At 38.2% G+C, this 14589-nt stretch overlaps 2 protein-coding genes across 4 annotated transcripts in view; one reads left to right on the forward strand and one right to left on the reverse strand.

Moving 5' to 3' along the window:
• The window catches only part of ABCE1 (ATP-binding cassette, sub-family E (OABP), member 1), a 20210-nt gene extending 10158 nt beyond the window's left edge, over positions 1-10052 (forward strand). For all 3 annotated transcript variants that reach the window (XM_010575956.1, XM_010575947.1, XM_010575965.1), the window contains 11 exons: positions 779-875; positions 1808-1897; positions 2496-2617; positions 3306-3527; positions 3997-4056; positions 4141-4199; positions 4367-4477; positions 4574-4716; positions 4810-4932; positions 6051-6162; positions 6401-10052. In XM_010575956.1, coding sequence (XP_010574258.1) covers positions 779-875; positions 1808-1897; positions 2496-2617; positions 3306-3527; positions 3997-4056; positions 4141-4199; positions 4367-4477; positions 4574-4716; positions 4810-4932; positions 6051-6162; positions 6401-6448 — 1187 coding nt within the window. In that variant the 3' untranslated portion in view covers positions 6449-10052. The remainder of the gene's footprint in view (positions 1-778; positions 876-1807; positions 1898-2495; positions 2618-3305; positions 3528-3996; positions 4057-4140; positions 4200-4366; positions 4478-4573; positions 4717-4809; positions 4933-6050; positions 6163-6400) is intronic.
• A 395-nt stretch (positions 10053-10447) lies between these two features.
• OTUD4 (OTU deubiquitinase 4) overlaps positions 10448-14589 on the reverse strand; it is a 31404-nt gene continuing 27262 nt past the window's right edge. Inside the window, 2 exon segments of the mRNA XM_010575935.1 lie at positions 10448-12205; positions 14427-14467. Coding sequence (XP_010574237.1) covers positions 10958-12205; positions 14427-14467 — 1289 coding nt within the window. The 3' untranslated portion in view covers positions 10448-10957.

Raw genomic sequence — 14589 nt, forward strand, 5'->3', positions numbered from 1 at the left:
CCACCCTACAAAAAAAAACAATTTTTTTTTTTCCCCCCCCCCCCCCCCCAAAGCTGTATATAGCTAATTATAATGGGAGTAATACTGACTTCTGAGTCAATTCTGACAATAGACTTCTGAGAACAATGCAGTTAAGAAGAACATCTGCATAGTCCAGCCCTGGTAATTTTTTGTAGGTGTTTTGAATTGAGTTGTTACTAAATATAGGTGTTAATTTAGGTGTCACTAAATTAAGAATAGGATTCTTTTTTGTAGATCTGGGTGGTAAAGGGGGGGCTGCATTATGCCACCAAGAGCGTGGTCTTTGGGTCCCACTTAACTTGCTAGTGAAACTATATTCTTGAAATGTGTGTTCTGATGAGAAAATACTGGCTTCGCCCATTTGCTGTAACATTTGGGGGGACTTGATTTTCCTGAAAATCAGAACTCTTCAGCCAGGTCTAACAAGAAATGCTTTTAAAACTGGTAGAGGTTTTTTTTAGGGCCAGAAATCTTTACCAAATACATGGTGGAAAAAACAAATAGAAATGTAATCCTTCTGCATGATAAGAAGGAGCCATACAAATTAATCAGCTAATGCTGCAGAGAAGCTGTAACTTGCTGTGACTTAGAAATAGCATTATGATACTTCTATATAAACTGAACACTTATTTTACTTATTTCTGTTTTTTTCCTCTGTGTAGGATGTCTGCTGTGATTATACATGTTTCTGTAGGTAATAAAAACATGAATTGTTGTGTTGGCTGTAACATATCTAAAATTAACCACTTATTTGCAGACTTAACCCATCTGAAAGAAAGAAATGTTGAGGACCTTTCAGGAGGAGAACTTCAGAGATTTGCTTGTGCAGTTGTTTGCATTCAGAAGGCTGATATGTATGTTCGTTTACTTCTGTTACACATTGCTTCTATTAATCTGTCTCAGAATATGGTCCTCTAAATTACATTTGTTGTTAGAAACACTACTTTTGTTTAAATATTTAAACAAAAGGATTTTTTAAAAAAATGTTTTTACCAACTCAGCAGCCGAGACCCATATTTGCTCCATATATAATTCCTGGGTTTTTTATGCTTTAATTCATCTGACTGGAAATAGCTAATTTCAGAGGCCAATAATAATTTTCAGCATTACAACTTCATAACCTTTCCCGAATCCTACATAAATGTATCCTGTTTGACAGCGTACCTCACTTAGCCTCTCTGAATAAGAAATGGACAGATCCTTCCCCACCTCTGGGGACTCGTGTCCCTCTTCTCCTGTCTTGCAACCAGGAAATTACTGTCTAGTCTATGCTGTTTCCCGACTCCTTGGGACAAAGAAAGCAAGATCATAAGAGTTATGGGGGTTTGGGTTTTTTGTTTTGCTTTGATTTTTCTTTAATTGTTTTGTTTGGGTTGCAGAGTTTTTGGTTGGTGCAGTGGGTTTTCTTGTTTGTTGTTTTGTTTTTCTCTTTTGGAAGATGTCCTTCTTCCAGTCTCCTAAAGTATTTTTGCACTTTTCAGTTCATGTTAAATTTAAGCTGAATCAGAACTGAGTGCACAGGATTCCTAACTGATTGCTGATTTCTCGTAACATTTGATAACTTTGTCAGAGCTTTTGGCAAAGTAATACTTAACTCGAACCGTTTAACAATTTCACATGACAGTTATCAGAGATTCAAGGCAGGTGTCAGTACATAATTCCCATTTTTGTCTCAATATAAATAATTTTTTATTTCTGTGTATTTAATGATTGAAATGTTAGTATTAGGTTTGAATATGTAGAAAGCTTGCACTCATTAAGACTTCATTCTTTCTTTTGGGGCTAGCTTCATGTTTGATGAACCTTCTAGCTACCTAGATGTCAAGCAACGCTTGAAGGCTGCCATTACTATTCGATCCCTAATAAACCCTGACAGGTAAATACAAACTTTAAACATTCTGCTAGACTGTAATAACAAGTGACTGTTTCCAGAGGGAAGAAACATCCAGTCCATCTCCCTAGAATGCTGGCTTCTCAGTATGGTACTATTAGATGTTTAAAATATTCTAAGTCAGTAATATTCTATTCCTTTGCATTTTGTAAAATTAGTTCCTATAGTTTCTGTACTATTTCAGCATTGGGGTAAATTTTATAATAACAAAGTGAAAATATAGGTGGTTATTTTTCACCTGAATATTGCTGTTCCATCCCCTTCTCACAAAGATTTTTTTTTTCTTAAAATGCGCTAAGTATTTTTTGCTCCAGTCAATCAATATCCTTCCACTTACTGTACATAAAGAAGCTGCCAGTTTACACTGAAGATGGACTTTCAACTTGTCATTCACAGTATTGTTTATTGGACAGTTTAAAAAAATGCTTATCAGAGATTTGAACTCTATTTAGTGTAAAGCTAAGAAACCGTACTAAATGAAAATCAGGTTCATAGCTTTTGCTTATGCAAGACTAGACTAAGAAAGAAAGAAAAAATGTTTTGTATTGAAGTATAAAAGCATCTCTCTGGCTCTATTTTTCAGGTACATTATTGTTGTAGAGCATGATCTAAGTGTGTTAGATTATCTCTCTGACTTTATCTGCTGCCTGTATGGTGTGCCAAGTGCTTATGGTGTTGTTACTATGCCTTTCAGCGTAAGAGAAGGTAATTCTTGCCATATTTCTCTTTTTAAACATACCAAAAAAATTCTGTGGAAGAAAAAAAAAGTGCCAAAATGCTAGTTGTCTATTATGTGAACACGTCTTCCTCCTGTTACAGTTCAGTAACTAAAAAAATACTGGTTTAGTTTGTGCAGAATTTCTGTTTTACATGATTGTAAATTTGTAACTCAACCCAAAAGTCTTAATTATGAAATGCCCTTTGTCTCTTGCTATGGACATAATTTTGATACTTGCAGGTGTTTTGTAAACAGTGTGGAGTTACACAAAAGACCCTATAAATAGTAGAGAAAGGGCAGGAGACAGTTTGCACAGTACAGAGGTACGTAGTGTTCAACTGAATTGACCACACTTGTAGCACTGAGACTCAGTAATAAATGTTTTTGTGAGAATGGGTCCAACAGCAGTAGTTTCTTTAAACCGTACACACATTACTAATACTAGGTTTTCAGGAAGAGCTTCTATATCCTTCCTGTAATTTCAGTAAGATTTTTCTTCATTCAGTTTGCATAAGGTATACGCTTTCAAATAGGAGGTTTTGTTGCTTCTCTTAACGTGCCATTTAAAATCCAATGTTCTCCTTATCTGATTGGAATTTACAGCCAAGAGTTGAAATTCATCTTGTCTTGCTTTGTTGTAGACCTTTTTTAATCATCTTTTTCCTCCCTTCATAGGCATAAACATTTTCTTAGATGGCTATGTTCCAACAGAAAATCTAAGGTTTCGAGATGCATCTCTGGTATTTAAAGTGGCTGAGACAGCTAATGAAGAAGAAGTTAAAAAGATGTGTATGTACAAATATCCTGGAATGAAAAAAAAGATGGGAGAATTTGAACTATCCATAGTAGCTGGAGAATTCACTGATTCTGAAATTATGGTGATGTTAGGGGAAAATGGTAAGTGCAATTCTTGTTGGAAACAGCTTCTACAGCCCAAAATATGTTCCTGAAGCCCTTTTTCAGTCTGGGAGCCAGGCTTCAAAATTACTGGTTTTGAGTCAGGTTGAACTGCTTGTTTTCTAGCGAAGATGTCACGCCATGAGCTTGCTCTCTAAATAGCGGGAACTTGAAGTTATTGAATGTTAATGATGTCATTGTGTTTGTCTGTTACCCCATTTTAAGAACTTAGATTGGCAGGATGATGACTGACCTGGTGAGCTTAGCCACAAGTCTAGACTATTGTAGCTTTAGATGTCTCTTCCATTTGAAAAAGCAAGTAATAGCAGGTGCTGCTTGCTGGAAGTGAATATAGGAATTCTCAAAGCGGTCTATTTTTTTTTTTTGTGTCAGTGACTTAATTGTTAATTGTTAGAGGTCTAAGTTACTAAAAAGTCTGAAGTAATATGTAACTTGCATTTTATTTTAGGAACTGGCAAAACTACATTTATCCGAATGCTTGCAGGAAGACTTACGCCTGATGAAGGAGGTAGTGCTTAATACCTTAGTTGAAACCTATTTTGAAGATACTGGAAAGGCTCTTGTTTCCATTATAAATTTTATCTTTTTACAGGTGAGGTCCCAGTTCTAAATGTCAGCTACAAACCACAGAAGATCAGTCCTAAATCTACAGTACGTTTAAGCCTTATTTATTAAGTATTGTGTTTGCTATAAAAAGCACGTTCTTATTACACAGGTAGAATTTCTTTATGCCTGGAACAAAAAGCTCTATTAATTCTATTCTTGTTTTCTTGTGGTGTGGTGCATAAAACTGAGTGGCAGCATTTTTCTTTTAATAGGGAAGTGTCCGTCAGCTACTGCATGAGAAGATCAGAGATGCCTATACGCACCCCCAGTTTGTAACTGATGTAATGAAGCCTCTTCAGATAGAAAATATCATTGACCAGGAGGTACTGATTGCCTTGGACAACATCTTAACTTTTCTTCTTTAATTCTCTACCTGTACCTGAACTAAATATGGCCTTATTCCCTCTCTGCCCCAATAGGTTCAAACATTGTCTGGTGGCGAGTTGCAGCGCGTTGCATTAGCTCTTTGTCTTGGTAAACCTGCGGATGTCTACCTAATTGATGAACCTTCAGCATATTTGGATTCTGAACAACGTCTAATGGCTGCTAGAGTCATTAAACGGTAAAGTATACATGATGGGAAAAATACCTGAAATTTTCAGTAGTTTCACACTAAGTTTACATTCAGCTCTCATTTTTTTTATTTCTGTTTCAGTTTCATTCTCCATGCTAAAAAAACAGCTTTTGTGGTAGAACATGATTTTATCATGGCTACGTATCTTGCCGATCGTGTGATTGTTTTTGATGGCATTCCTTCCAAGAACACGCTTGCAAACAGGTAAGAGACTTGTTTGGATTAGTAAGCAAGATAAAAGAGGACAACATAGAAATAAATTGTTTATCAGGAGCATCAACAAAAATAAGGAGGTGAAGCATCCTTGCCTATGGAAATTTGAGCTACGTTTAAAGTTACCCAGGAGTGTCTTGGGAGTTCTGGCTTTTGTTTTGAAGCAAGCAAAAGAAAATGGGATTGACCCATACTTAGAGGCTGCCTAGACACAGAGTTGGGGCATAGTTGGAGAATGTAACCAAGCCCTCAAAAAATAGCCCAGCTCCTGGCTTAAACTAGCGTTAAGCAACCGCACACCAATTAAATTACAATCAGAGGAGAACAAGGAAGTGGCATCAATTGCGAGGAATGAAAAAGGGCCAACTGTAAACTAAGTATGCTTATGGAAGTAACTTTCAGCTGTATTAAAAGCAAGCTAAGGGTACATGGATGTAAATACTGACGTGCAAGGCTTGACAGCGACATAGAATGTACACCATCTGCTTTTACTCCCTTTTGGTACGTCTACTTTTGTTCCTTTAAATAATTTCATGTAAATTACAGAGACTTTTTGAGGAGCAGCCTTATTAGAAACCAGGCTTTTAGAACAGTGTAATTACCAAGTACTTAATGTGAGCCAGAAGAAGTAAACACACTGGTCGAGCAGTGTTGTTTACTGTGTTTACAACACAGTGCTAGCCTAGTTTTGATGGTATTCCTTCTAAGAACACACTTGTTTGAATTAAAAAATCATGATCATGTAACTGTTTCTCAGCATCCATGTATGTTACGGTCTTTGTTGCATCTTGCTAATGGTGCCACTCTTGGATTTTTTTCTCTTTGAATGTAAATAACTCAGTGTGCCAGCACACCCATGTACAGATACAAAGTAAAACAAGTCTGAAGACTTGTAGCACCATGCTGAGATACTGCTCAAAGATAAGAGTAGCAGTTGTGACTTTATCTGAGACATAACTGATTGAAAGTGTAGCCCATCCTAGTATGTCAAATACAGATCACACTTGTGTTACCAGATTTGAATGAGCTTAGGATGGAAATCAAAGCTGCCTGTAATCTGCATAGTATAGAACTTCTGAAAATTTAGCTGGAATGTTCTCTCTTAACAGTCCACAGACTCTTTTGGCTGGAATGAATAAGTTTTTATCCCAACTTGAAATCACTTTTAGAAGAGACCCCAACAATTACAGACCAAGAATAAACAAACTCAATTCAATCAAGGTAAGAGAGAAGCATTTTTACAGTAAAGAAGCCATGACTGTTTAATATAAAGCCAGGTTTTAAAACAAGGAACAAAATGAAGACTAACCTGGTAGTTTTGCTGTGCTGGAAAACAGCATGTGAAACGAGTAGTAAGAGTAATAAGGAAACTAGTATAGGCAAGTGTCTTTTATTTCAACTGTGTTCAAGTCTGCCAAAGACTACTTCAGGTAACATTCACCTTTTTTCTCTTCCCAAGGATGTGGAACAAAAGAAGAGCGGAAACTACTTTTTCCTGGATGACTAAATATTGAATCTGAGCATCTTTGTAACTGGCATATAGGAATGCATATTGGAATCTAAATATTTGTGGATGAGAAGGCTCAAATTGGGTTTTAGAACACTTCATCGTTTGGAGCTTAAACTCTTGCTGCGTGTAACATCCAAGACCTGTAGCAGTGTAAATCCTAGTCTGAGTAAAACTGCCACTTTCTATATTTTGGTGACACAGCCCTATTTTCAGTGTAATAATTTCAAAATAGACCATCTTGAAATTGCACATGAGTCTCCAGATTTTTCAAAATTTAAGGGAGGTTTTCAATTCAATATATCCTACTCACGTACCAAGTACTGACTGCACTTCTTCATTTTAAAAGCTTTGAAGCTGTTTTCTGCATAAGAGGGAGGCTCACCAAGAACGTCAAGCTACAGAAATGACTATTTTAAAAAGGCTGAATCTCTGATGAGGGTTTCATAAATAAATATCCTCCTAACTTACAGCTCTTCTGTGACACAGTGCAAAAATTCTTGAATTACTAATTCAAAAGTGTGTATATGATGTTGTCATACACACCTTTCCTCATACTGTAGAAAGGAATACACAAAAGATGGAGTACAAACTACATATAATAATATAAAGGAAGAGTTCTACACCTTTTTCAGTCATCTGTCCCTGTGCATCTTTGCAGACCTAGTTACAGAAGAATAAACATAAATAAAATCTTAAAGTACTAAAATCCTTTCATCTTCTGTAACTTAAACCTGCATAGAATGTTTGTTAGAAGAAGAAAGGTTAATGGCTGTTTTTTCCAGTTGCTTGTTCTATAAACTCAACAGTATACGTAGGAAGTAGGTTTTTGAGTATTAAAAGCCATGTGTTTCACAAAGTACTGACGCCTTGTCAGCAAAACCCTTCTGTACTGTGATAGAGCCACATAGAGCTAAAAAGAACACTTACCTAAAGCTTGTTAACAAATTGTTATCTAGATACAGCTTTGTTAAGGATTGACAAGTGTATGGCAGCTCACCTCAGCACAGACTATACCTTAGATTTTGGGATTTTTCTAAAAACCTAAACTGAAACCTTACACTGTTCATATGCACACAGCAAAGCATACTTTCTCTCTAAGGGCTCTAACAGCACCCTAACTAAAAGGGGATTTACAAAACCAAATCAATGTTTCAAGACAGGTAAGAGAACCCCTTGTGTTGTACTGATTGAGGAGAAAACAAGCATGTTCCACTTTAGCCAGCTGCAGTGAGCTTGCTTAATAGGCCATCCTGTTTCTGTATAGAGTTCACTTTAACACATTAATACTGCTTTGTAATATGTCATAGTAGTACTCCATTTCTCTACTTTGTGATTATCTCAGTTTTTAGAAGCAGGTTAAAATCAAGCATCATTTAGTAGATTAAACATCCTACAAAACTTACCATTTTCAGGGACACATCTACAGTGCTTCCAGCAACAAAGCTGCAGTTTCTAGAAAGGTAATCAGTTCTTGCAGGTAGGGAAACTTGAGACTAAAGTGACCCCTTCAGACTTGCTAGCAGGTGTGAGAATCCTGACCAGCTCCCTCCTCCAGCTGTAATTACTGGCACTCACCCTCTTTCCATGGAGAGATTTAAGTTTTTACAAGGCTGAGATGCAAAGTACTTTTGCCTAAGGTGGAAGCTTTGATCCTTACTATAGGCAAAAATGAAGGTAAACAAAAAATAGCTTGTTAAAAACCAACTCCCATACAAAGTAAGGTCCTCTAGGGAGACAGGAAAAAGTGCCTATATTTAAGGGTTCCTAAACAAACGTTACACAAGTAAGTTTCACAGACATGTAAAAATAACTTTAAGCTACACCTCTTAAAAGTAAGGAACAGCATTTTCCATGCAACAGTTGGCTGTTCTGTCTTCATTGGTGTGCGACAACTGCTACAAGAGATGAAAGAACACATGGGTTTGTTCTTTTATTTACATCTTGGCCTCTTAAGTTACAGAAGACAGCAGTGGTTTGTCTTTTTTTTTTAAGCCATTATTTGTGTTAGTAATGGGTATTTTATAACCTTGGCAGTATCGGGTGCTACATACGCTCTACCTCGCTATGTCTAACTGAGAAACAGAAATCCATCCATATTATGCCAACAGAGGTACTCCATGAAGTACAGGTAATGAACACAGCCTTACACCACCACCACTGTGTTTAGAGTAGAAATGCCTTCGGACTTGAGTTCTGCATCTTCTGTCCTAATGGGGGCAAGGTAAAGATGTTGTTTAGCAAGTATCTGAACCTATATATCTCAGCTCATTATATGCTAAATATTACATATAGGCCCCTACTAATCTGTGGGATTCTGCAACCTGAAACATCTTGCCCCAGGTAAAGGGTTTAGCCAATCAATCTACAAGTCCTTCAGCAAAAACAGGAACCATACTTAACAGTGAAGGTGGAGAAAATACTACATCTGCACATTTCAGTTCTTAACTGTCCTAGAACAGCAAGGCAGGGCATAGGCCCAGCTTAAATACTTTAAAGTAAATTCTAAAAGCACAGCCCTACCAGTTACTGCCTGGCCTATGTTTTCCATCATTTCCCAATAAGTTTCTGTAGAAAGCACACAACCTTTGTTCTTGGAACAAAGCTCATGATTAAATGCCTGCTCTACTACCAAAGGATTATTTCGGTGACTGCTGAACAGAATGGGGCTATAACTGGAGCTACCCTTCAGAACCCCCCAGGAAAGATGACAAGAAACCCCTTTAAAGTCTTTGTAAGTAGTAGAGGTAAACAGAGGACCAGAATGGTATCAACTGTTAAATCCCTCAGTGCTTGCTTAGTTCTCAACCTGAAAAACTGAAGATTGCCTCTTGAAATCCTGAATACACTGCTAAATGGAAAAGTATTTAGATTAAAAAAAAGAAACCCACAGCACAGCCCCCACCACTACCATTCTGAATAAGAACTAGAAATCCAGTTTACGTCCCCTTTTAGTTTGCAGCTATGCCTGCATATTAATTGTTTATAGTTCTGCTGCTGTCTACAAGTGGCTCTATCAGAACAAAACCATACATTTGATGTCATTGCAACAGTTTCAAATATGTAAATATAATTTAGAAAGAAAGTGAAAAGACAAACATTTATTTTAAGTAGGGTTTTATACATGGCATGCATCTGAGAAGGAATTCTTTACCACATAACTATCACTCAAGTTTCCTGATCAAGGGTGTACAATCTTGGGCATGAAGGAAAGGGTACCATCACCTACACTAGTATATACAGAAGATATAAAAATATACACAACAGTTAATTTTACAGAGCAACAGAGCTGAGTGAATACTGTGCACACTGTATTCTCCGAGTTTGGACAGCTGAAGATCCAAACTGCAAAGGCAACAGGAACACTGCAGAGATCATTATCAGGGTCAGAAGAAACAGCATCAGAACTCTGACACAGTGTAAAAATATAAGGCAGAAGCCACTTTCTTCTGAATCGTAGGGAAAAGCAGAGCACACCGCGACTCTCCATCTTGCTTTTAAAAGTTCCAGCAAGGAGTTGTACATGCAAAACACAAATTTGCATCAACAGTGCAACAACAAAAGAATACTGAACAGTAGCTCGATCATACAAACTTAAAAAAAACGTAACATGTACTTTATGCATCTCTCCTCACAAAATATCTAGGATTTGTCAGTGCATTAGTGTTAAAGTGGCATTAAAAAAACTTCTGCTATTACAACAGATGCAGAATTATTTTGGAAATGCATAGCATCTACATTTTTATTGTCTTTGTAATTATTCAGTTGGCATAGGCACCATTCTAGTCACACCAGCATTAAGAATTCGTGGTGGAAACAGCCATTCTTACCGATTCATACACAGCTATTCTTGACTGCTTGTCTTGATTTTGATTTCAACAAATAAATGCTTTTTAAAATTCAAAAATAGACCCTATGAATATGAAAAGAACTATATACAACATACCTAAGACACAGGGTTAGCTGGCTGCCATAGGTGTAACACACTGAAGAGAAACATTCAAGTTTGACAGATATTTTTTTTTTCTTTGAGATGAAAGGCCTTTGGGTTGGAAGCATATCAAAGACAACAGTGCAGTAGGCTGAGAATTCCTTTAGCTCAGTTCAGAACTAAGGCATTGTATGATAAAATATACATTTATATTTGGTGCAATGTTACTGTCAATTTTAAAATCTAGATCACATCAAATGCTATAATTCATCACTCTAGTAAACATACGTATCCATCTTCTATCACAAACTCAAACCTTTGTGGGGGAAAAAAAAAAGTTATCAAACACTAAACCTATATTGGTTTTTTTCTAACTTGACATTAAGGAAAAAATGCTAAGCCAAACTCTATAATCCCCCCCAAAAAACATATGGTAGGAGTTCACATCATCCTAGTCTTTACTCGCCAAAAGTTACAACATACCCTTGAACTTTCCTAAAAAGAAAGAGATTTAAGATTTTTAAACTGCTACTTCAAATTACTTTTTGCATTTTAAAATTTTCAATTATCCGTTCATTCTATGCTTGATGCCCCCTCTGATTATCTCCCAGTGTTGCCCTTCTCCTGTCATTCCTATATGGCCTCCCTCTAAAGTTCCGCTGATACTGGTAGCTGTCATCTCTGCTTCTGCTGGGTGGTCCTTTCCAGGCTTCCTCGTTTCTTTGGAACTGGTATCCTCCCCTACTGGAATAACCCCACTCAAGTCTAGGCCTTCTGCCTCCACCATAAGTCTGGTTATAAAATTGCTTGGATCTACCACTTCTCAGCATATCAGAAACTTCACTCTCATCTTCAGAGCTCTCCTCCCTTGTTCTCTGTGCCCTGCTTTCTGTCTGCAGATTACCAGCACCCTTGGAATCTCTACCTTTATCAGTCTTCTCCTTACGACTGGGAATGCTGTTTTTCAGTTCATTTTTCGGTGGTTCTGCCAACAGTGGTGGAGTGTTGGGCACCGCGGTCTGCCTCTCGGTCCCCTGCGTTTGCAGAGAACGATTTTGCTGCCCAGCTGGTTTTTGCTTAGCTGGAGAAGAAGCCAAAGGACAAGTTTGCTCCAGCTGAGGTGCCCTAGCTGATGTTTCTTTCGGCACACTGCAATCACTGCTTGCACCAACCACAGGGAATGGTACAGTGTTCGAGCCGCTGCTGCTGTTAGTCTTCTGAAGCTGTTCTGCGCAGTTTACTACAGGAACCGGAGGGTTGCATTCTTTAGCCACGTACATGGTCGCAGAGGTGCTAGCTGTTGCCTCTTTGTCCTCAGGTGACATGACAACATTAGGTCTTGCTACTGAATTTTCAATGAAACCCTGAACTGGGTACCCATACCAAAAGTGAGGAAAGAAAGGAGGTGCTATTGGAACAGCTCCTAGAAAGTGATTGTGTCCAAAGGGTGGCTGTGGGAACATATTTTTCCCTCTCAGGGACTCCTCATAGTTTGCATGAAGAGCTTGCACCGGATTCTCCGTTTCTACACAGACCTGTCCTTGACTTTCTGACACCTGAGCTGTAGGTATAATCAGAGGCAGTGATGGAGATCTACTATCAACCTGTGGAATCTGACCGTTGGATCTGGCCTCGCTCAGAACAGGAAAGTGCCTGTTTGTTCGTGCAGTTTCGTTTTCATTCTGAGTCGGTGGAGCCTCCTGGAACCAGGGGTTGTGCGGATACACAGGAAGGGACACGTTTGGGTACATTCTACAAGCAGCTAAATAGGCCTGGTGCAGGGGGTACAAGTAAGAATGGGGTGCCCACATGGGACAACTGTATGCCTGCAAGACAGGGTGGGGGAAGAAAAGAAAAAAAAGTATTTGGTCTTTTGAACGTTCAGACAGACATAACAGCACACAGGTCATTTACCATTTTGAAACAATTAATTACAGGAAGTAACGGTTAATTTTATTTACAGTGACTGCCCTCAATTCTAAATATCTAGGACTCCAGGATGATGTTCTCATTTTTTGTTTTCCTTCCAAATGCAGCTGCAATGGGCAACAGCTCTGACCAGTAAGAAAACTTGGTAACAATTTCTATATAATTAATTTAAACACATGATGCTTTAGTCAAGTCAAGCTTTAGCTATGCATCTGAAGACACATTTCAAATTCATTTTCAAGAATCACAATTATTGATCGGCAATTTGCCCTACTAGCTCACTTTTCAAAATTCTAAGGGATAACAATCAAAATAACAAATCGTCCCACCACACACATTTTCACCAAAAAAAAAAACCGACTACACTGACACCTGAGGTTAGATCATTTCCCCAAGGACAATTTCTAAAGATTGAAATCCATATATGTGCACACAAGCCACAGATCAGCCTTCTTAGAAGCCGTTTCATAAAGTAGGGGGATAGGTTTCATTAAAACATACAACACAACTTCCCAGCTACTGGTGGGAGTCACACACCAGACACACCATTTTCAGCAGCAACTTTTTCTGTGCTGTTACTAAACACAAGCTACATTCACAATACTGATGTTGTCCACCTCAGGTGGCGACCCCCTTCCCTGCTCTCTACTTCCATGTTAACTGACTAGCACAGAGTGGCTTACAGTTACATTGCTCAGAGTTAAGAGTTTATAAACACAGACTTTGTGTTTGTACTATGGTACATAGCAACTGGCCCACGAGCAACATTGTAGGATGTTTTTCTAATACAGTGTGCCAAATATGTATATTTCAGGCCATACAGAACACCATGCAAGGCTGCTGGAGACGCAAGGCTGTGTAAGAAAACATTGGAGTAGGTAGAGGGCAAGGCCCAAAACCTGGCACAGTCTTGGCTGTGCCACCTGTAGAAACAGTCCCCAGAGCAAACCACCCTGAGAAGCCTACTCAGACCTTCTCTCAGTGGGAACCAGTCAGTTCACTCTGAACAAGCAACTGGCAGGGTGTGGATAACAGCATGGCAGGATCTGGGACCAAAGCAGTAGGCATGGTAATGCAGAAAGTAGTTCCCAGGTTTACCATACATACTATTTGGTCACCCACTGAGGAACACAACTACTAGAACACGGTACTTTGACCAGTAGATGGAGCTGAAGCACCAAAATGACAGACTATATCCTAAAAAATACAAAGGACCAGTAAGGAGAGTCCCAAATATACATAGGCTTAATGCTGTTTAAATATATTGCAGTGACACGTGCCAATAACTTATGGATTTTCTATTAAGCAAAGAGACTTGTATTAGGCACACAGTTATCAAATCTGAATTTACTTTGTAAGTTGTGCTGAACATTCCCTCTTTTCATGCAGACACTAAAGAAAATCATTACTTATGGCCACAGTCATGTGGAATAAGCCTGAGAGCTCTGAGCACCTTTTCCAAAGTAGTTTGCCTGACAGAAGGAGTAAGTGAAGGTAAAATAGGAACATTTTTATGTGCAGAAGGGAGAAACTAAGCAAACAATTAGTCCTTACCAAGAAATGGAAAATACTGCCTTTTTGGATGAGCCTCTTCCCCAAACACACACACAGATTTGCACCACATATACACATCAAGAGCTATTACAATTACTTAGAAGGTTAAAAGTAAAATACTGTTGTCCTTAACCTGAGCAGAAAGGACAGACATGCAGGTTACTTAAGGGAGTGTCTGTCCACAGGTATACGAGGTATTTGTACTGCAGTGGCTTTACTGGTACATGGACATGGTCAAAGTCAGAGGGCCTTTTCTCTTACTATACGCTGCTTCCGAAAGAATGCATCTTCAAAGTACAATCTGTTGACTGTATAGCCACAGTTGGAAGCCAATAGTTCTCACTATCACTGTTGAGTTAAAATTTACTTCTGTTGACTTGACCTGCAATGTGGACCACTGTTCGGATCCCAGTTAATAGAAGACAAAATAAGAAAGTATTTCAAATTTAAAGACGAACTTGAAGTGTACAGCTGCAGCAAACTTCTGCACTCTAAGTACTACCAAATACAGGCAAATTTTATGGTATAACAAACACAAAAACATAAGTAAGTTTGAAGAGTTACCTTCACACCAAGGTTGAAGAAAAATCTAAGAATATTCTTATCTAGGAAATAAAAAAAAAAAACAAACAGAAAGAGATCTATGAAGACCTAAAATATTACAATTCATCCAATCGAAAAATTAGTCACTGCATAAAGTTCTATTTCAGTAGAGAAACACTGGTTG

The sequence above is a fragment of the Haliaeetus leucocephalus genome, unplaced genomic scaffold (genome assembly GCF_000737465.1).
Source record: "Haliaeetus leucocephalus isolate CR32 unplaced genomic scaffold, Haliaeetus_leucocephalus-4.0 Scaffold21, whole genome shotgun sequence".
Taxonomy (NCBI): domain Eukaryota; kingdom Metazoa; phylum Chordata; class Aves; order Accipitriformes; family Accipitridae; genus Haliaeetus; species Haliaeetus leucocephalus.